Raw genomic sequence first — 22,944 nt, 5'->3', positions numbered from 1 at the left:
AAAATATGGGGGAGCAAAGATTGATTCAAATGCATGGTTATGGGTATGTATGTGTGATCCCTCTCGATAATCAGGTATGCCTCTGAATCGGGGAATTTAACTTAATTGATAAATTTTAAATTGTGTTTCATGTCAGTGGTACCCGGAAAATTGAAGCCAAATTAGTTATGGTGCTTTGTATTCTTTAACACTTGTTTTTTTTCTTTTAACTCGACGTAGATAGTCATACAAAATAGCATATGTGTACTGAAGACAGATTAGAATGTCCGTGGTGTTTATGAAAACAAAAGTTGTTGGGAATAGGAAAGTTAACGTGATCACCAGTGACCAGTTTTTGAAAACCTGCTGTGTGTCAGGTGATTGACATACATTGTCTTGTTAACTTTTCAATCTTTAAAACAAGTGCACGGTAGGAACCACACCATCCCTGTGCTGCAGAAGGAGGCGTATAAAGTGTAATTGGTTTGACTGAGTGACCTCAGAGCTAAGTGAATAGCAAAGGAGCAAAGAGAGTGGGGTCCTTATCCCCAACTCTGATTGGCAGGATGTGTTAGGGTCAGAGCAGCGGAACCAGGGCTGAATGTGGATGGCAGGGTAGAGAGCCAGGGGCCTTGGTCGGTTCCTCTGCGTTCATGGAACAAGTATGAGGGCTCACTGCCACACACACTATGAAAGCAGACATCTGTCCCAGTATCCCCCACACCCAAGCAAGCACACGTTATCTTCCTGGTACATCCCGTCGCTTTGCTGATATTGCCCGGAGGGGCTCAAATGGCCCATGATAGGTGTTCCGCTCTTATTTGACTGCCGTAGCACCGAACGGCGGGAAGATGGAGGTGACGTAGAAATTTCCGAGTTGTTCCACTTCCTGAAATTCCGAGTTGAAAAACCCTTGAGCCCCAGCTGAACAGATTACCGATAGAACGTCAGAACGTCACCGTGCTGTATTTCTTAGGTTCCGGTTCAGTCTCAGGTCTTAGACCCTCAGTATCCCACACGGCATCTTGGTCCCCAGCAAAGGGCCTCCTAGGTGATGGATCTAAAGTCGTGGGGAGCAGTGCCCAGAAGCAGCCAGGGCTTGCCGCAGCAAGTGTCAGAGGGCGTTCCTCCTACCGGTGAAGTGCGTAGCGTGACGCCCGCACCCGGCCTCCTGCCCTGTCTGTGGGGGAGGGGGTAGTAGAGGCCGGAAAGCCCCAGCGTGGCACTCTCTCCCTCTTCCCAGAGAGCAGCATCTCCGTGGAGGTGGCCAGCAACGCCAGCGTCATCCTTGAGGGTGAGCACCTACACTTCTCCTGCAGTGTCCGCACGGCAGGCAGGCCGCAGGGCCGCTTCTCGGTCATCTGGCAGCTCGTGGACCGGCAGAACCGCCGCAGCAACATCATGTGGCTGGACCGGGACGGCACCGTGCAGCCAGGCGCGTCCTACTGGGAGCGCAGCAGCTTCGGGGGCGTCCAGATGGAGCAGGTACAGCCCAACTCGTTCAGCCTGGGCATCTTCAACAGCAGGAAGGAGGACGAGGGCCAGTACGAGTGCCACGTGACCGAATGGGTGCGGGCAGTGGACGGCGAGTGGCAGATCGTGGGGGAGCGCCGGGCCAGCACCCCCATCTCCATCACGGCCCTCGGTAAGGAAGCACTCGGTGGTCCTTTCTGTGGGATCGCTGGGAGATTGCTCCCATGTCAGGTCCCTTACCCTGACTTTTATCAGAGTCCTGGCAGGAAACGGATGGCCCCTTCCAGAGGGTTTAATTGAAGGGACTGTGTACGAAAGTGCAGGTAGGGTTGACGGGGCCAGTGGTGCACAGTGGGGCCCCAGGGGGCCTGGTGACGGCTGGGGGCGGTCACTGTTCCTGGGTCTGCATGGTAGGAGTGAAGTTCAAAGTTCTGGCCAGGGGAGCGAAGCCACCCAGTAGGAGCGGTGGCCCCAGGTGGGGGGACCATGGTCCCTGCCAAGACCAGCAGAGCAGAACCTCTCTCGCCTGTCCCCCAGGCTCTCCTGCCCTGCAGCCCAGGGGCCCAGCCCTCCTCAAAAGGCCAGAGCAAGGCAGAGAAGGGTAGGAGACCCCTTTCTGCCATTTACTTAGCATTTACTATGTTCCTGGTGGAGTCTAAGCACTTGTCCCTTTGAATTCTCACCTAACCAAGAGCTCAACCCTTTGATTTTACAAGGAGACTGAGGGAGACAGGTTAACTAATTTGCTCACGGCTACAGCTTTTAAGCGACAGACCCACAGTCTGAACCTGGGAAGCTGGGGATCTCTCTTCATTTTTCACCCCCCCCCCCCCCAAAGTCTGTGCTTTTATCTCTTCCTCTGTAAGGCACCATCCTTAGGAAAGCCACTTCCGCATTAGCATGAAATTCAAAGATACCTTGAGATTTGCTAAAACCAGAGAATTAGATTTGCTTCTCACGGGGTAGTTAAAGCGGCTTCTATCAACATTTATCCGCCTAATATAATCAGTAGATTAAATTTTAAGAGGCCAGTCTGCTACTTGTTATCATGTTCGGTCTTCCTGTTTATCAGGACAGCTGTGACATCACTTGTCCTCGGTGACCGTGTATCCCACTCCCTGGGACCATGTTGCCCATCAACTTCCTAGCTAGAGCTGACACCCCAGGAAAGATGGCAGCCCCCGCTGGTTTTGCCCTCAACAGAGTACTGTATTCTCACCCAAGATTAGAATTACACTTCTTGTTCTAAAAGCTTAATCCCAAAGATTGGCCTGCTTCATGTAGTAATTGCATTGCTCAGCTTTCTCGCTTTGGAAACTTTGTCCAGTGGCTGAGTTTGCCGATGAGCTCAGTCCCCGGGCCAGTGCTCAGCACCAGTGTGGACCTGTGGAAATGTCCGGATGTCCAGTAACAGTCCTTTTCCCCACCCTGCGAGGTTAGGAATGTCCAAGGAGCATTCAGGATAGCTTCTCTTAGGTTATCCCCCTGACGTCTGTCATACTCATTGTATGTCTGTTGTTTCCATGGTCAGGGTCACCACGGGCTCTGACCTGGGATCCCGGGCTTGGTTCTGCTTACCTGTTCTCTACCCCTGGGGTGCCTCTGGCCAAAGCCGTAATCAGGGAGACCCAAGCAGTTGTGGCAGGGAAGAGTGGGGGGCACTGTGGGGTCAGGTTGCCTTTCAGTCTAAATAGTGACACACACGTGTTTTCATATTGACGGGGTCAGGTATGGTTCACTCTCAGGTACCCAGCTGAGACAGCAGATAGGAACATCCTCCAGCCACACGTGGGCCATTATGAGCGTTCAGTTAAAGTAAATTCAGTGCTCTGTGCACCACGATCATGGCGTGTGCTCTGTCAGCCCTGGACAGAGTCATTTGCTTGGAGAAGCTCTCTCTTCTTGGGATGACATCTTTGGATGCTGGGGCCAGGAACACTGGGAATGTCCTATCCCTAAGGTCCTGTGTCCTGCCACTCTCATGGCAACATATTCTGCACACAGGGGCACAAGTGACTATCACAACTACTTAATGTTTAAGGATGGGTTTCTGGGTCTTAAATTTTTTTTTTTTTTAAGGAGACATAAAGAAGCTTATGAAATCCAAATTGAAGATCGGGAGTTTTCAGCAAATTATTTCCACTTATTTGCTAACTTAACCTCCTCACCTGAAGCCAAAAGATTCATTCTGTGCGTAGTCTTTTCCCTACAGAATTGAAAGTACTTTTCTTTGTGTCTACTTTGTCCCTTTACATATTTAGTGAAATATAGCGTGTGCCAGGTACTATGCCATTCCTAGTATGTTGCAAATATTAATTCAGTCTTCCAAATACATTGCAAATATTAACTCACTTAATCTTCACGAGGACCCGTTTTACAGATGGGGAAATCAAGGCAGAGAGAAGTGAAGTAACTTGCTGTCACACAGCTTAGAAAGATCAAAGTCGGGCCTCTGGCTCTAGGGTCTGTGCCTTTAACCACTTCCCATGGGTAAAACCGCCAGATAAGACCCCTGACTCTGCCATTTCCTGGCTGCTTGATCGTGGGCAGTTTATTTAACCTCTCTGTGCCTCTTCCTTGTCTGTAAGAAATGGATGAGATGCCTTCTTGTCCTACAAGGTCATTTTGAGGACACAGTGACGTGTGGTGGAAACACAGCAGTTGGCCCCACGCCTGGCACACCGCACTCAGTAAACACTGGCTGTTCGCAGTCTTATGATCATAACCAGTGTGTTAATATTAAGTAGTGTTTCAAGGTGAAGGAACTCGCATAGCGCCCACTGAGGAGTCGGTATCCGGGATCAGCCTGCTGCCGTCAGTAGGGGGCAGCCTGCTGTAACTGCAGAAGCTCACCTCACCCAGTTCCCCACCTGCTCAAGGTCAGCCCACCCGCTGTGGGTCCCTCACTGCCCATCTTCCCTGCATTTCACAAAGAAAGTGGAAAAGGAACTGGTGAGCAAGCCTGTACTGCTTGGCCCGGGGAACAGGGACACATCCTCTCCCTCCTCCTTGTCTAGCTCCAGTGCCTTGCGGGCCAAGCAGAGGAGGCGTCGGGGGGGGGGGGGGGGGGTGGGGAAGTGTCCACCTTGCAGGCAGTGAATGACGTTGGCTTGAGGGCTTTTTTCTCCTGTTTCAGCATGGGATCCCCAAATCTGTAGGAATGGCTCTGCCTACGTATCCTCAATCCTGGCAAGGGCTGATGGGAGGCAGATCGACATGAAGGTTTCATCAGGAAGGGTTTGCTAAGTGCTGCTTGAGGAGCTTTGCCTCTGGCCTCTGTGTATGGGGTCTTATGGGCTCGTGCTAAATGCGAGCTAAAGTGATCTGGCCTGGGCATCAGGAGAGAGCCGGAGCCTCGGTTCTGTGCCGCTAGCTTGGCCCACAGCCCCACCCCTGCCACGCAGCGCCCTGAGAAATCCTCGTGTCTCCCCTAGCTGGAGTCTCTCTGCTCTCTCTCCAGAAATGGGCTTCGCGGTCACAGCCATCTCGCGCACGCCAGGTGTGACCTACAGCGACTCCTTTGACCTGCAGTGCATCATCAAACCCCATTACCCGGCCCGGGTCCCCGTGTCCGTGACCTGGCGGTTCCAGCCAGTTGGCACCATCGAGTTTCACGACCTGGTGACCTTCACCCGGGACGGGGGGGTCCAGTGGGGGGACAGGTCCTCCAGCTTCCGGACCCGAACGGCCATCGAGAAGGCCGAGTCCAGCAACAACGTGCGCCTGAGCATCAGCCGGGCCAGCGACACAGAGGCGGGCAAGTACCAGTGCGTGGCTGAGCTGTGGCGGAAGAACTACAACAACTCCTGGACGCGGCTGGCAGAGCGGACCTCCAACCTGCTGGAGATCAGGGTGCTGCAGCCAGGTCAGGGGGCCCGGGGGGAGGGGGGGCGGCCGGGGGGAGGACAGCACACACATGGGGCCCCCGGCGGGACCACTTCCATTTCCCAACTTTGTGGCTCAAGAAATTTCCAGCCCGTAGGTAGCCGCAAGAATCCCGTTCCCTTGTCTCGACGGCCAGCGGTTAAGGTCTTGCTGTGCTTGTTTTCCCTCTGGTTTTCGTGCTGTTGTCTCTGAACCATTTGAGGGGGGGTTGCAGGGCTTGGGACTGTTCCTCCTCAGTACTTCCATGTGTATCTCATAAGAACGAGGACACACTCCTGTGCAACCACGACACCACTGTCACCCCCCAGAGTTCCACACGATGATGGCATGTTACCAGCATTTCCCCCGTTGTCCCAATAATGTCCTTGGTAGCTTTTTTTTTTTTTCCCCTTCCAAACCAGGATCCAGTCAGGGATTACAGACCACTTTAACTTGTCATGTCTTTTTAGACTCTGGTCTCTTGACATCACGCCATCTCCTAAAACCCTTTCCACAGCAGCCTGGAGGAGGTACACTGTTCCCTGTTGGCAGACAAGGAACGTGGAACGGGAGAGGGAACATGTGAGGCACTTAACGGAGTAACTGCCTCGTGGCAGGTGCTTAGGGTCGATGGTTTTATGAGAATTTCACAACAACCCCAGGAAAGAGGAAGTGGCTATCCTGGGGTCGTGTAGCTGGTAAATGGCGGAGCCGGGGTTTGAACCCGTGTCTGTCTGTCTCCCATGCTGATTCCATGAGCCAGGCTCTGGCCTCCTCCTTGAGCTCCCTTTCCCCACGGAGGCGAGTCTCTCACGGCCGTTGGTAAAGCCGCACTAATTTGGGAAGCCTGGGTCAGGGGGGTGTTCTGTAACCACTCCGTCATTGGGCGCTTTTCCTAATGCGGGGGGAGGGGTCAGGTGTATGTGCTTTGATGGGCCTCCCGGTGTCCGTCCCCTCTCCTGCTTGGTTGGAAGCGGCTGTGGTGTGGAGCCCAGGCTGCTCAGCGTCTCTGCCATTGCCAGGCCCCTGCACAGTGGGGCACATGCACCTACGCGGCGAAGGGTGGGTTGGATGAGAGGTGACTTTGCAAAGACGTTTTTCTGACTCTGTGACCCACCCACTTTGCAAACGTGGTTTGAACTGCTTGCAAAGAGGATTCTTCTGCCCACTCACAGCCATGGTTCGTACCTGACCTGGTCTGCTCCGCCATGTGAGATGGTCACGGTGTTGTTTTCAGCAACGTGAGGTTACATGGGGGTATTGTCTGAGTTTACCCTTGGCCTCTTCTAACCCCGTGAAAAGCCCTCTTTCGGAGGTGCCAGGGTGGCTCAGTCGGTAGAGTATCTGACTCTTGATTTCGGCTCAGGTCATGATCCGAGAGTCCTGGGATAGAGCCCCACGTCGGGCTCCACACTGAGCATGGAGTCTGCTTAAGATTCTCTCTCTCTTTCTCTCTCTGCCCCTCTCCCCCACTTGCAGACTCTCTTTCTATAAAATAAAATAAAAAATTTTAAATTAAAAAATCCTGTTCTGTACCAAAGTTTGAAACAAGCAACTTGTAAAAATGATGGGACCGTTCCTTGGCCAATTAGAGCCTGAGCCTGGGCAAGCGGAAGCTTAGGGAAGAGGCTGTGCTGCTTAAGTGGATTTTTGGGTTAATGGAGGGTTAAGCAGAGACCCCATTTTGTGTGACCCCTTGTTGTGGAAACGCCTAGGGACACACGTGCCCACCTTACTGACTAGGACATTCCGATTGTAATTGCGCATTTGTGGTCTCCTCTGGCCCTCAGGGTCGGTGTTGTGAGCCATGGAGCCCGTCAACATGGTTCCATGGCTGTAGAAAGGTAGGGTTCACGCTGACCCCAGGACCTTGCCCGACATTGCCTTTTTGAACCGATTCCTAACTCCTGCTTGTTTCCATTCCTATTTGGACTCTAAGGCTGGAGCACGTAAGGGAAGGCTGAGGACAGCTCATCAAAGGTTTGAGTTCTTTGGATTCTGGTTCATTTATGGTGTTACTAAAGAGAATAAGGGAAAACTATGTGTGAAGTTAGCTCTCGGGTGCCCAGCTGTGGGCTTAGCACTTACCTTCTTCTTAACCATTCATCAACAACAGTGAAATGATGTGGATGTTTGTATCCCCATTTTGGTTTCTCCATGGAGAAACCAAGGCCTCCCAGTGCGTCAGAGGTGTGGTAGCAGCCAACCGGCTTGGGAAAACTGAGGTGCAGCTGCTGGTGGTCTCGGTCTCCCCGACTTCCAGATGCCAGCCATTTCATTCCTCCCGGGGTGGGGAGGATGTCGCCGGAGAGCCAGGCAGTGGAGGGCTGTCTCCGGGTCTCTGTGGCTTGCTCTGTATTGGTTTGTGTTTTTCACTGTCAAGCGGGAAAGAGCAGCACTGGCGTGGGAGGCCTGGGAGCGGCTGTTTGTTGTGTGGCCTCTGCTCAGAGGTGAGCAGTGGTGCACTTTCGAGGCCCCCTGGAGGCTGCCTCCAGAGCCCCATGGGTGCTGTAGCTGCTGCCACCGCCCAAGGAGTGGCTGAGGCTCAGAGGAGAGTTCATGCCTCTAAGTGTTACATTCTGTCCTTTATTAAATATTTATGCAGTTAGCACTTCCTGCTTTCCAAAGAGCCTCATGTTCATGTTTACTTCCCCCCCCCCCCCCGCCCCAACACACACACACTCGGGTGGGTACTGCGCTTCCGTGTGGGGTAAGTGGAGGTGGAAGATACCAGAGGGCTGACCATGTCCAACACGTGGCACATGCAGCCCCCTTTGTCTGCACCGCCACCCTGGGAGGAAGCTGTTGCTTCCTTATAAATGGAGTAACTGAGGGGGGCGCCTGGGTGGCTCAGTCAGTTGAGCATCCAACTTCAGCTCAGGTCATGATCTCACGGTTTGTGAGTTCGAGCCCTGCGTCGGGCTCTGTGCTGACAGCTCGGAGCCTGGAGCCTGCTTCCGATTCTGTGTCTCCCTCTCTCTGCTCCTCTCCTGCTCACACCCTGTCTCTGTCTCAAAAAAATTTTTTTTAAAAATTTTAATAAATGGAGTAACTGAGGCTCAGAGAGGTTCTGACTCACCAAGTCAAGTGTGTGGCGAGTGGGAAGTCGGGATTTGAACCCAGATATGCCTTGTTAAAAAGCCGTGGGGCTGGGTGAAAGGGAGACTTTGACTTTTCGAAGGCCAGGTAGTCAGAGATTATGTTTTTGCATTCAGCTAACAGCCTCCTTCATAGAAGGAGTTTCTCCGTAGATTGCTGGCATGGAGGTCTCAGCACAGGTGGCTGTAGCAGTAACAGTAACACTGATGTAGCAGCTGATACTTATTGAGCATTTCTTGTGTGTCCGTCCCCATCCTGAGTGCTTTATATGTAATAGCTTGCTTGGTTCTTAGCCCATGCAACACCGAGAGGGGGTCCTGTTTCATCCACTTTATAGATGAGCACACTGACACAGCGGTTAAATAAATTACCCAGTGATCCCTAATAAGTGGCAGAGAAGCAAGATTCAAATCCAGACAGGCAGTCTGGTTCCAGAATCCAAGCTCTTAATTTTATTATATTACGTATTTTTCTGGACAGTTACTATTTTATGTTTCTTCTCAGGAATCCTCTGTGGTACCAAGTACTTTTATTTGCTGTCTCCTCTCTCTGGTTTACCATCCTCGAATTGCTGATGCCCTTTAGCAGATACTTAAATTTGTTTGTTTGACGTTGGGGTCACGAGAAACCCATACGGGTTCCAGTTTGCTGATGGTATAGGGGTGTAATTTATGCTTCCCCTAACTCCCCTGTTTCTTCAGATTTCTGCCACAAGATGGCCCCTAAGACTTGGGGATACCAGAGCTCAAATCCAGTGCTGGCTTCTCTTCTTTCTCCCCTCCCTGCATTCCTTGTCCCTCAAAACACGGCTTCTTATTCCTGCTCTTACTCCCCACCCCCTTTTAAGAATATTTTGTCAAACATTCTTATTCCAGCAGACTCAGAGAGAAACCTAGAGAGTGCTGGCTCTGTCACGCTGGTCCATTTATCAGCCTTTAACTGCTGATGTCATCTGCTCCCAGAGGGCTCTGTGTGGTCTGTGCCCCAGACCAGTCCTTGCCAGGGCCACCTGCTGACCTGACCACATCACAGGTATTTGATTCATTAAAATCTCTGGCTGGATGGCACGGTCGATTGTGGATCCATCACTGACCATTCTTTTTACCTGCTTCCTGTTCCGCCTGCACATCCCCAAGGAAATCTTCAAGGAATGCCATCACTCTGATTTTGTTGATTTCGCTTAGCCTGACTCTCATTGATCACAGAGTGTGACCCCCATGGGGCATTTAGGCAAGACTTTAAGCCAGCTCAACATATTCAATTCTTTGCTCTTAATCCATTCTTTTCTCTTTTAATTTCGAAGCATCGCTTTGCTTCCTTCTGATTTTCTTTAGCACCAAAAACACCCTCCAATTACACATCCCTAAATACGGAAGCAATAAGGGAAATGTCAGCACTCATTTTCCAAACGTTTACGACCCTCTCCTGGTCTGGCTATTAAATATTGCACATTCAGATTGACAAAGCAATAAACAAGCTTCCAGGAGGACAGCCTCCAGTGCAGAAAGCCGACTTGTCAGTGGGTGTATTCTGCTGGGATTTACTGATGGGTAGTCAGGATGAATATTTAATACCCTCCCTCTGGATGCTGCCAAATCCGTTTTCTCCAATTTCTTATTGCTGACCTGGCAGATTGGGCGAGCTGAGGGCTTTTTCTTTGACTTGCATGGGTCCCGGGCATGTGAACTGTGGCTGTCCTTGTCACAGTCTGATAAGTGACAGGCTGCCTCATCCCAAGTGGGATTGGCCCCTACTTTCTTCCAGGAGAACCTGGGGTTCCCCTCCCAGGCCACGAGCCTGTGGCTTCTGCCTGCTAACTGCTCAGAGACAGTGAGCATGAGTGCCAGGGCGCCTAGAGGAGTCCCCAGCACCCACCCCCAAGCCTCCAGGCCTTGTTGTCATGGTGACGCCAAGTGTACCAATTGGCAGGCCCTGCATAAACGGTCACCGCTGTGTCTGCAGACAGGTGAGACAGGGCATGTCTGGGTTACCCCGAATTAGCTCTTTCTGCTTCTAAACCTTTGCTACTTTTCTCCTTGCTCCTTCCTCCCACTGCTGCCCACAAGCACATTTGAGCACTTACTGTGTGCCCGTTTCCATGCTGCAGCTGCAGACTCCAGTCCCTGCCTGGAAGGCTGTCCTGAGGGCCTGGGAGGAGGGAGGCACAGGGAAGAGTCACAGGGGTGCAAGAGAGCCAGCCTGGGGTATGACCGATGGGCTCAGGGAGGGAATCGGCATGTGTGGGGGCGGGCAGTGGGACGTTTCCAGCTCAGAACAGAGTGTGTGCAGAGAACATTATGGACGGAGGAAGCAGCATGCTTGTTTTGATACGAGAGAAGCATGGGGTCAGGGAGGGGTTTGTCCCCAGGTATGTTGGTTAGAGCCAGGGGAGCCCCTTTTATATATTTTTTTTAAATGTTCATTCATTTTTGACAGAGACAAAGCGTGAGGGGGGAAGGGCAGAGAGAGAGAGGGAGACACAGAATCCGAAGCAGCTCCAGGCTCCGAGCTGTCAGCACAGAGCCTGACGCAGGGCTGGAACCCACGGAGCGCGAGATCATGACCTGAGCCGAAGTCGGACGCTTAACCGACTGAGCCACCCAGGTGCCCCTAGGGGAGCCCCTTTTATACACAGAAGTATGGAGGGTCACCGTATGTGATGGTTAAAAGCACGGACACACCAGGCAGCCTGACTTTGAATCCTGGCTCTACCACTGGTCAGCAGTGTGCCCTTGGGCAAGTGTCTGTAACATTGGGACTAATAATACTTATTTCATAGGTCTGGTAGGGAGCAAGTAGTTAGCATTTCTGAAGTGCTTAGAGTAGTGCTCAGCATGTAGAGAGGATTATATACATTTGTTAAATAAGAACGTTCTAAACCAAGCAGTTAGGAGTTCCCATCATGCTCCGATCATATACTTCTTTTTATAACAATCTAGAACAGTCCCTTTACTACATGAAATTCCTAGACCATCTCACATTCCTACTCAACATAATCTTTAAAAATTGTCACAGTGCCCCAAATTGTGGAAAAAAGGATGAATTTTTTAGAGGGTGGTTCATAATAAAATGATGTGCTGTAACATGCTGTAACATGTAACGTGCTCAGGGTCGGCTACCCCAGGCAGAGGCACTGCGGCTCTGTCCCTGTGCACACTGGCCGGTGCGAGGGGCGTTGCTGTCCTGGACAGGGCGTCCGAAATCCTGAGCAACTCTTACAGCAGCACTGAACAGAGCAAAGGAAAACCCTTCCTTCATTTACCTGGCGTATAGTAAAACCATGCCAAGAAAAAAAAAAAGTATTGTGGAGATAATAAAATGAAACGTATGTAGGTTCTAGGCTCAGGGACAGAGTTTTCACCCGTATGAATGTCCTTTGAAAGTCACACGGGACACGAGGTAGAGTTTTGTTGCATAGAACCATCCCAGACGTGGCTTTACATCTGTCGCAGGCGCTCGTCCATTAAATGTGACTAGAGCCCTTACCCAATCAATGTGACCAGGAAAGACCTGCCCACAGGTTTCCAGGCCTTGCTGCCCTGTTGAAAACTGCTGTCGTGGGGCTATTGCTTGGCTGGGAGCAACACGCTCCCGTTTGCAGCTTAGGAAGCTCTCCCTGGCGGGGGCTGAGGCTGCAGGCAGGAAGGCTGGAATGCAGGCCAAGTGTAAGGTTGGACACAGATTCTAGGGGCACAAATGGGGCCTGGCCACGGGGAGAAGAGGAGCAGGGGCTTAGGATGTAACTGCTTGACCGGCAGGTGCCTTTGCCGTCTCCTTCTCTGAGAAAGGGTGGCACACGCACCCCCATAGTTTTCTCTTCTTGGCTGACTTGGTTCTCGCAAGTTGACAAACGTCTGCTGTCCAGCCGCTGACCCCCTAATGCCTAACATTAATAATCATTGTCACATGTTCTTAATAAAGCACAGCCTCTTCTCTCTCTCTCTCTCTCTCTCTCTCTGTCTCCCTCCTCCCTCACGGCTTGTGTCTCCTTTCCTGCTACCACTGGCCTCTGCTCACCCCCTGCACAGAAGCTGCTGTCCCCTGGGTTTCCCGTGGCCACCTCACCACCACACCTGTGGCTTCTCTTGTGAGACTGCAGGTCGCTGGGCCTCCCCTGCGTCGTTTGTGATTCAGTGGTCTCAGCAGGTGCCCAGGTGATGCTACTGTGGGAAGGCCACGGATGCCCGCTGGGAGCCCTGGCGGGGGGTTGGGGGTGGGGGGTGGCATCGTCTGACACGCACTCCAGGCCCCTCACTTCATCTGCCTGCCGTATTGACTGCTTGCCCTTCCCTGAAAGTGGTGCACAGAGAAGTTCTCACCTTCGCTCACCTGGGTGCCCTTTCTCCCCCCCCCGTCCTGTGCCTGGGGAGCACCTACCTAGTCACTTGTTTTTCAGGGCTGAGCTCAGAGGTCACACACTTTTTGAAATGTGCTGTCCCTCCCATCACAGTCAGGATTAAATGCCTTTCCTTTATATTCCATACCTCCAAGACAAGATCCATCACATATTTATTTGGTCATCCTTTTATTAGTTTGTTTAGCAAATGCTTGGGCCACAGATCATTCAGTGCCCTTTAAATAATTCAGTAGGAAAGAAAAGGCCTTTAAAAAGTTAACCTCAGGGTGCCTGAGTGGCTTATTTGGTTGAGCATCTGACTCTTGATTTCGGCTCAGGTCATGATCTCATGATTGTGAGACTGAGTCCTGTGTTGGCCTCTGTGCTGAACATGGCACCTGCTTAAGATTCTCTCTCTCCCTCTTCCCCTCTCCCCTGCTCACCTGCTTTCTCTGTCTCCCGCCGAAATAAAAACAAATTTTTTTTTTTTTTTTTTGTAATTAACAGCTCTAGCTGGATGTAAGGGAATCCTTTACCAATGGAAGTTGTGTGTGCCGAGCACAGGTACAAAGCAGAATCCACAGAATGGGTAGGTCGGCTGGTGCAGCGGGCCCCCTTCTGAGCTGGCTCCCTCCTTCCTCCTGATGCCTCCCACCTGTTACCACTCCGTCCTTGCTGTAACGCAGCATCCTCTTCTCAAACCCACAGCACACGATTCCATTTGAGGAGAGGCCTAGGAAGGAAAGCCTCCAGATGCAGAAAGATAGAGCCCCTCCCTCAAACAGGGCACAGCTCTCCCAGCTCTGGGAGCCTGAGGTGTCCCCGGAGGAGGCAGCGTGTGTGATAGGGTGTGACTGGAGCCTGTGCCGGCAGGTGGGGAGGCAGGTGGGGACCTTGCCCCGAATCCTCTCTTCCTGCCGCTTCCTCCTGCTGACTCGCTGTTGGGGATTAACCCGGCCTTGGCCCCCAGCATCTTTCCTTTTTCACCTCTACGTTGTTGCCTCTTGAAATCCACTCACTCACAAGGCCACGTCCAGGATTTCTCAGGCTTTAAGGTGCACACGAATCACCCAGGGATCTTGTTAAAGGCAGATTCTGAGCCAGTGGGCTGGGGGGCGCCGGGGGGTGTGCAGAGTGGGGGGGTCCCAGAGTCTGCATTTCTAACAAGTTCCCAGGTGACCCTGCCGCTTGCTGGTCCAGGGGAGCACTTCAGTAGCAAATGTGCCAGTCTGACCCGTTGTCCTGTTGAGCTTTGAACGTGGGACTGAACCCAGAGACCAAAAAGAAATGGGAAGAGCGAAAATGGATTGCGTGTTTGTGATCTAGCAGGCTCTGCACTAAAGTCTTTCTATAGACCATTGCGTTTAACCTGTACAGCACTCCTGTGAGGTGCTGTCATCATGCAGATGAAAATTCCTCCGGGCCTTGAGGGCCCCCGGGCCCCCCATGCCTCTGTGGAGGAGGGTGGTGTAGACAGACACACTGCCCAGGGCAGTACTGGACAGGACTCGGCGGATCTTCCTAATTAGTCGTGGGGGCTGCGGTCTCTGGGCTTCAGGGAAGGTCCTCCCTGCCCTTGAGATGTGGGAGGGAATTCAGAGCATAGAATAGGAGCTGACCCCTCGAGCACCTGTCAGGCATGCCCCACATTTCAAAAATGCCTCTCTTTCCAGCTTTTCAACACTTCACAATATTTTGACATGGGAAGGAAAGAAAAAAAAATGGCAATCCTTTGAAACATTTCTCTTCCTTGGATCCTTGCTCTGGGACCATGTGACCGAACTGAAGCTTAGTCATAGGATTCCAGTTTAACATATGCAGTTACTATAGCAATTGAGGTTTCCTTAGTAACACTTGCAAAAATAATCTGGCCCCAATTAATAATACATTTTAAAGCTCTTTCTACTCTGCACTGAACAGCCCAGTTTTCTTGGACAAGAACCAGATAATTCAGGTGGTATCATTTGTGCTGATGTAGATATCATTTGCATGCGGTGAATTGGGTTGGAAAGGAATGAAAAGGGAGCTGGGTGTTCTAAGTATTGCCGGAATCCGATCTGAAAAGTCGACTGGCACGCTCGTGTGCATCCAGTTTGCTGAGCTTGGAAGCTAACTGGTAAACCCTGCCCAGGATTCCCGGCGTGCCCTGGAGGACTCTGTGTGTTTGAAGAAGGGAGAACGCGGGAGACTGGGCTCCAACAAAAGACGAAACCAGAAGGGTGGGCCGTGGGACCCGGGAGTCCTCTCATGTTGGTGCGTTCTTGATGGCTTGAGAAGGTCTGTGGGGACGTGAGTTCAGCCAGCAGTCCTTTGTGAAGAGTGTCACCCAATTCACCACTAAGTTTCTTGTCCCTAGAGTGGCTTTTGTAGTAATGGCGTTGGGTATCAGATCCCGCCATCCGCAACGTTTGTGCGGGACCAGGGCATCCAAGTGACTGTCTGGGGCTTTCAGAAATTTGAGTTGGGGTGTGAAAAGGTGCTTGCACTGATAGCTCCCCAGGAGGAATTCAGAGTTACATCTTCTTCCTTTTTTAAAACTTTTTCAGTAAGGAGAGGATGGCCGGTAGCGGGAAAGCAGAGCCAAGTGTAATAAAGATGGAGTGGGTATGATCGCAGATTCCCTACGTCAGATATATGTCATTCGACCTTGGCTTCCTGCCACCTCAAAGGCGAGCATAGCCATTAATTAGCAGGTAGGGTGGCACTCCGGAGTCTGCCCTCCCTTCCGGTTTTGGAGCAGGGTGGAGAGGGGAAGGACACTGGCGGTGGCTCCGTTCTGTCCCATTGCTCGGCATTTCCTTCTCTGCCCTCTCCCTCTCTCTGCCCCCAGGAAGATCACCCCGGCAATCCCCGAACTACCTGCTACCATATTTCTCTCACATGCTCTCCCCCCACATATCCCAGCAGACACTGATTGAGTGCTTTTCCATAGCCCAGGCGCTGTGCCAGGCTCTGGGGGTGCAGTGATGAGAACATCCCCTAGGCAGGACAGTGTTCTTCAGGGCATCCCTAGCACTTATTAGATTCAGGAGGGGCACACTCAAAATACTTGCAGACTGCAAGGGAAAAGCTTGATCTCTACCCACAGGGCGCTCAGAGGCTAGGGTGGAAGAGAGACTAAGGAAAAACTTCCAGAAGATATGTAGAAGACGTGGTGCCAGGGCAGAGAGGGGCTGCTGGCCCAGTAGGATGGGAGGGAAAGAGGGGGCATGGAAGGACGAGGGCACAGAAGGATCGGGGGTGTGGAGGGAGATGGTGGAAGGACATAGGCAGAGAGGACAGCTGAGCAGAGACCAGAGCTCAAGGAGGAGGTGCAGGGGGCTGGGGAGGGGTGGGGGCGCTGGAGGGGTGAGTCACTGAGATGAGTGAGGACAGTTGGGTAAGAGCCAAATCCTGGAGGGACTTTGTACTGTGAAAAGGAATTTTTTTTTTTCCTTTATGAGCTCAAGCAGTTGGGAGCCATTGAACTTCCTAGGCAGGCAAATGATTGAAGTTTCAGCTGGGTCCCCTGGAGGCTGCGTGCAGGTGAGGGGAGCAGGGAGGAGACAGGTGGAGGGATGTTGGGGTAAAACCGGCTCCGTGCAGCCTCCCTCACACCGAGCTATGCTTCGAAGGAAGCCTGTCCGCGGCCGGCCCTCCCGGAACCTTGCGGGGCAAAACCAGGCTGGAGGCCGCACGTGAGGCTGGGGACGTTCCTGGACAGGTGTGTGCAGTGATTGTGCTGAATCGCCCACTTTCCTTTGCAGTGACAAAGCTGCAGGTGAGCAAGTCGAAGAGGACCCTCACTCTGGTGGAAAACAGGCCCATCCAGCTGAACTGCTCGGTTAAGTCTCAGACCAGCTCGAACTCCCACTTTGCGGTGCTCTGGTACGTGCATAAGCCCTCGGATGCCGACGGGAAGCTCATCCTGAAAACCACCCACAGCTCCGCCTTCGAGTACGGCACCTATGCCGAGGAGGAGGGCCTGAGGCCCCGGCTGCAGTTCGAGAGGCACGTTTCCGGGGGCTTGTTCAGCCTCACCGTGCAGAGGGCCGAGGTCAGTGACAGTGGCAGCTACTACTGCCACGTGGAGGAGTGGCTGCTGAGCCCCAACTATGCCTGGTACAAGCTGGCCGAGGAGGTTTCGGGGCGCACAGAAGTCACTGTGAAGCGGCCAGGTAAGACAAGGGCGTGGCTGGCATGGGGTTAGTACAGAGAGGCTTCCTGGGGGTGACAGGGCTCTGTGGGATCCACACGGGGTGTGGGTGCAGGTGCAGAGACCTGCCTGGGGGTGACGGGGTGCCGCAGGGTCCACACGGGGTGTGGGTGCAGGTGCAGAGACCTGCCTGGGGGTGACGGGGTACCGCAGGGTCCACGCGGGGTGTGGGTGCAGGTGCAGAGACCTGCCTGGGGGTGACGGGGTGCTGCAGGGTCCACGCGGGGTGTGGGTGCAGGTGCAGAGACCTGCCTGGGGGTGACAGGGTGCCGCAGGCTCCACGCGGGGTGTGGGTGCAGGTGCAGGGGCCGTCACCCTGGTGCACTGTGGGCTGCCCGCTTTGTCTGCAGTGAGAGCGTCCTGGTGCTGAGGGCAACCCCAGGAAAGCGTCCTTGACTCTGCTCTTACGGACAGCGTCTTCCTTACCAGGGAGAGGCCCAAGGGGCGGCTGTGCTGAGCAAGAGGTGGCAAGGGAGGGTCCCTGGCAGCTCCTGGGTCTCCTTTTGGGTTTGCAGGTCACACCCCGGAGCTCAGTCTGGCGCCAGCTCCATAGCCAGCATTCTGACCCAGAGGGCACTTTCTAGTCTCTGTCCTCTGCTTCCCCTTTCTTTCTTACTACCCATTTCAGGAACCCTCCCTGTCTGCAAAGCAATCTGCCCCTCTGCCTCCTCTCAGACTGTGGGTGCGGCCCTCATTCTGCTGCCTGACAAACTGGGCTGGCACCTGACTTCTGCTGGAATGCTTCCCGGGGTGGGGGGAGCTTTCTACATCTGCAGGCCTCATGGGTGGAAAACCCCCCTCCATGTAATTTCCCTCCAGGTTTGGGTCTGCCCCTGGAACAGCCCAGGATAACTTTGGGTCGTATCTTTTCACATGTGAAGGGTGCCCCGTCAGTCTCCCTTTCTCCTTGTTAAAGAGCTCTAAGCCCCACCTGATGTAGCCTTAAGCTCCCTGTCCATCCCTCATATCTGCGTGGCCTGTGATTTGTTGTCACTGCCTGTCCTTCCTGATGGGTGGGGGTGCTACCCTAAGTCCCATCTCCATGCATTCGTTTATATGCTGTCCTCTCTGCCTGGAACGCCCCTCTCCCACTGCCTCTCCCCTGTCTCTACCCCATCCCCAAGACTTCACTCGACATCACCTCCAGGAAGCCTTCCATGCTTTCTCCCATATCACCAGAGGTTCCTTTTTCGTTATAAAATACCTAATGTAACAATTATTTGTTTGCAATTCTTTTCTACTCTAAGCACTTTGAGGACAGGGCTGTGTCTTTGTATTTTCAGCCACTGGCATGGTGCCGTTAATATTTATTGATTGAATAAGGAACAGATGGCTGCTTTCCTTGGACACCCCAGGGCCTTTGTAGTTACTGTTCTCTTAGCCTGGAACAGGTTGACCATAGATCTTCATTTATCTCATTCTTCCTCAGAGAGGTGTTTCTAGCTCATTTTAACTAAAATAGCATCCTAGTCACTTTGTACCCCTTTCTCTGTCCCCTGCCTAGCACACACCCCCACCTGGCATTCTGTTTCTTTACTTATTCATATGTAAGGAATTATAAACTGCTTATTCGTATTTATACATATGGAAATTCACTCATCATGAAATACGTGTTATATATAGAAGTGTGCGTGTGCGTGTGCGTGTGTGTGTGTGTATGTGTATTTTTTACCTTTCTGTTCCCATGGCTTGTCTCCCAGGAAGCCTCAATAAACACTTGTTCAGACAGCACATAGGACCAGATGCAGAGGCCTGGACGTGGCCTGGCCCCCTCTTTTCCCTCCAGGTGTTGTATTGCTAAGACTGCCCCAGTGCAAATTGTCACCCCCCTCAGTGGCACTTTCGGGAACCCTTCTGCTGATGTATTGCAGAGGAAGCTCTGGTCTGCCTGGTCCCTCTTGGTATTTCCAGAGACCTCAGGCCAGTCCTTGGGACTTTTGAAAACTGGCATTGGTCATTTGGCCTACACGGGTTCTCTTAGGTTTCTGTTCTTCCTGTCTGTTTTCAGTTCTGGTCACTTTGTCTGGTGGGAGGACATGATCCCCCCACCCACCAGATGTGTCATCCTTTCCCTTCACTTGTTTGTGCAGAAACTGAGAGAATCTTGGTGGATCCTAAAGTTATTGAGGGACTCCCCCCATCTGAGACTACAGACCCACAGTGAGCTCACTGGGGCAGGAAGGATGTTTGTCAAAATCCGTGTAGGGAGAGCCATCTCTGGGGAATATTAATACCATAAACAGAAAACGCACAAGACCCTAATTAAAACAACACCTTCCTCCTTTTCAGTTGAGAGTTTTCGTTTTTTTTTTTTTTCCTTCCTCTGCTTCTCCTTTCTCCTTTCTCTACACACCACCCCTCTCCTTTTTTTTTTTTTTTTTTTTTTTTTTTTTGCTGATGAGAAAGAATATGCTTCTAGAGCTTTGGGAAAACACAAAGAAGAAAATAATGTTTCAACCCAGGACAACTAGAGTTAACATCTTCACACACACACACACACACACACACACACACGTATATGTATATTCTGGGGAGACCAGTTATTTAAAACAGTTTTTCTGTTATTTTTAATTTTTGACCTTTTAATACCAAAGGGTATTGCCTTCCATTGTAAAATACTCGGGAAGTTTTGAAATGTAAAAAGTAAAACGTGACGGTGCGCGGCCCTCTCCCTCTTCAAATGTCACTCCAAAGGTCTCCTTCCCCAGGTGTTCCTGCAGTTCTGTAGCTGTTTGATCTCTCTGGTCCAGATAGACTCATTAGGACCTTTTATGAAATTACACGACTGTCAGCTGGGTGTACCATCATTAACGACACTTTTCTCTCTAGAGGAGGATCTGATGGGCTGAGCTGTCAAGTCACTGGTTCCATCCATATCGGCCTTTTCTTCACTAATGTCAGATCAGTTCTGTTCCCACCTCGAGAGGGAACCCGAGAAAACAAGGACTGCGGTTCCTAAGGCCAACTCGGGGACATATTTAAACTGCTTCCTCTGTAGTTCTTTGGTGGTGGACAGTCCGGTGTATTCTAGCCATCCTGTGGTCAGTTTTTAAGATTTGCTCTGGGCTTGAAAGGGGGTCTCAGCACGCCCTTTCCCGCCTGTCCCTTCGCAGCCACCCCTCTGGTCAGCTGTATGCTTATGGTCTGCGGTCACTGGGTGTGGAGGCATCCATAGCTCATGCTTGTCCTCCTCTGTGCATCTGAATCAACGAGATATAAATTGGGGGACAGCTGTTACCATGAACTGCTGACAGTCCGGGCACTCGGACATGCGATCCAGGAATGCGTTATGTGTAGGGCGCTCCACCCGGAAGTGTTTCTGCTGATGGAGTGTGCCGCTGCCCTTTAGCACAGGGAGGGCAGCCGTCGGCCTGCCTTTGCAAAACGTGCATGCGAGCACCTGTTGTGCCTCGCTGCTAATGTGTCTTTCCTCCCCTTTCCAGACAGCCGCCTGAAGCTCAGCCAAGCGCAGGGGAATCTGTCGGTCCTGGAGACGCAGCAGGTGCAGCTGGAGTGTGTGGTGCTGAACCGCACCAGCGCTGCGTCCCAGCTCGTGGTCGAGTGGTTTGTCTGGAAGCCCAACCACCCGGAGCGGGAGACTGTGGCCCGCCTGAGCCGCGAGGCCACCTTCCACTATGGAGAGCAGGCGGCCAAAAACAACCTGAAGGGGCGGCTGCATCTGGAGAGTCCTTCGTCCGGCGTGTATCGGCTGTTCATCCAGAACGTGGCGGTGCAGGACAGCGGGACCTACAGCTGCCGCGTGGAGGAGTGGCTCCCCAGCCCCAGCGGCGTGTGGTATAAGCGGGCAGAGGACACTGCCGGGCAGATGGCTGTTACTGTCATGCGGCCAGGTGAGGCTTCACATCCCCAGGCCCTCACTGCTTTGGGCGTTTCCCCTCGTGAGTGTCCTGCTTTGTGCGCTGCGCAAAATACGTTGTTTGCGGTTAAACATAGGAGCATTTACATTTTGCGTTTATAATTGTCTCAGATTTTTTTCCCCCTAAGCGAATGGGAAATTGCACATCTGGCTTTGGCCTAAGGTGACCCTCTCTCTTTGCTGGAGTAACATTTTTCACTTGTTGCAGAACACAGAATATTTTCTCTTTAAAGAATACATTCAGATTCAGGAGGTGGTAGATATGCAAAAACTTTTGAAACAGTAGTCGTGCGGTTCAAAAAATTAGGCTTGTAGGTTTTCAGTGGAAAACAATGGATTCATGTGCTTTAAATAGAAAATGATGAAATTTAGTCTTTCACTTCCTAATAATTTTATTGGTGCCGACGACTGTTCTGACTGCGCTGTGTGGCTTTTCTTGTCCTTACCGTTGTTCCTAAAGTGGCTAAATGCACATAATTACTCGGTATAATGATCGTTACACATTTAAACCCATAATTAAAGCAGAGGTGAGCAGGATTCCTGTGTCCTCTGCAATATCACCTCCTCATTCAAGTCAGAGCGAAAAGTCAGTGCCTCCCCCCGCAGCGGACGTGGGGCAGGAATGAACTTTGTGGCTGGGCCAGTGCGAATGCTCCGTCTTGCCCATTTTCTGAGCATCCCAGGGCCTCTGTTGGTGGTCTGGTGGGAGCATTCGTCATGTTTCCACACCTGCGTGGAGCGGCTGTCTGCCTTGGTGGGACACGGGGGCCTCGCAGCTGTGCTCACCCCATGCGTCATGGAACACACACTTCGAGAGTGAACGTGCCCTTTGTTACAGGAAAGGGCATTATCTCTCTGCTCTGTATCTTGCCGAAGCTGGACAGGAAATCACCCCTGCCTGGGGTTACTCCTATTTGCCATGAGCTTATGTGTTTTCTCTTTTTGCCTTGCTTAGAAACTGCCGCGTGTCTTCTTCCAAAGGTAAATTGGCAGAGACGTGGCATCTGAGTGTGCTCTTCTCCCCGGAGGCTCACCCGCTTGCACGTTGCCAAACCAGGGCTTCAGGTGGCCCAGGGGCAGACAGACATTTCTGGACTGCCCACTGCATTGCAGCTTAACCTACAGGGGAGGGGGAGAAGCACCCTTCTTTCTTGTGGCTTACACCTGAAGCAGGAAAGAGTGCTAAAGTCTACACAGGGAGATGGTTTGGCCTCTGGCAGAAGGGGACGGACACGGGCCACCACATTAGTGAGAGACATGCTACAGGGAGTGGGGGGAGGACACGGGAAAGTGGGCCTGTTTCATTCAAAACACTTGTATTGAGTCATCACTAAGCATGCGAAGGAGCCAGGAAATTTACATGAAAAGTTAAGCGCCGGGGCACCTGCGTGGCTCAGTCAGGCGCCTGACTCTTGGTTTCTGCTCAGGTCATGGTCTCATTGTTCTTGAGTTCAAACCCCTGTTCATTGCGGAGCCTGCTTGGGATTCTCTCCCTCCCTCTGTCTCTCTCTGCTCCTCCCCCACTCAGGCTTGCTCTCTCTCTTTCAAAATAAATACATAAACTTAAAAAAAAAAAGTGAATGCTTACATTGTAAGCATTCAGACGAGAAGAAAGCAAAGGGAGAGTAGGTGGGGAAGAGGCCCTTCCGGGGTCTCTGCCATCTTGCCATTGCGTGGCATCACATTGGCCAGCCGCTGGGAGCTTTGGGACACCAGCTTGGTAGGCTCTGCAGGGCGAAGGTGCCCTAGGATGTGCCTTAATCTGTAGGATTCCTCTCTGATGGCTCGGGACACAGTCAGCCGTGATCTCTGGAAGGATAAACCGGCGTGCAAGGGAGCAGGAGTCTCTATGATAGGGTATTCTCCACCCTGCCACGTTGCCTTCCAGCGTGTTCTCCCCCACCGGTGCTGGGCCGAGGCACTCTTCCCACCACCTGTACCCAGGTCCTGAGCTTTCAGGTGCCTGTGACGCACACCAAGATTCTGGATGGGGGTGTATGGCGGCTTGGCAGAGCCCCACAAAGGTGGGGGCGCCCAGCTTTGTGTTCACCTGTGAGCGACATGAAGCCAATTCATTGAAAGCCCAGGACAGTACCTGGGAAGTGGTCCTATTTGGTCTTT

General features: G+C 52.2%; 1 protein-coding gene across 5 annotated transcripts in view; it reads left to right on the top strand.

Moving 5' to 3' along the window:
- Positions 1-22,944, top strand: part of IGSF3 (immunoglobulin superfamily member 3) — a 93,157-nt gene that overhangs the window by 63,576 nt on the left and 6,637 nt on the right. For all 5 annotated transcript variants that reach the window (XM_027060805.2, XM_027060801.2, XM_027060802.2 and 2 more), the window contains 4 exons: positions 1,223-1,624; positions 4,913-5,317; positions 16,498-16,908; positions 20,390-20,797. In XM_027060805.2, the coding sequence (XP_026916606.1) occupies positions 1,223-1,624; positions 4,913-5,317; positions 16,498-16,908; positions 20,390-20,797 (1,626 nt within the window). The remainder of the gene's footprint in view (positions 1-1,222; positions 1,625-4,912; positions 5,318-16,497; positions 16,909-20,389; positions 20,798-22,944) is intronic.

This window comes from Acinonyx jubatus, chromosome C1 (assembly GCF_027475565.1).
Source record: "Acinonyx jubatus isolate Ajub_Pintada_27869175 chromosome C1, VMU_Ajub_asm_v1.0, whole genome shotgun sequence".
NCBI classification, from domain to species: Eukaryota; Metazoa; Chordata; class Mammalia; order Carnivora; family Felidae; genus Acinonyx; species Acinonyx jubatus.
The sequence above is the reverse complement of the archived record's forward strand: the minus strand, read 5'-3'. Positions and strand labels throughout refer to the sequence as shown.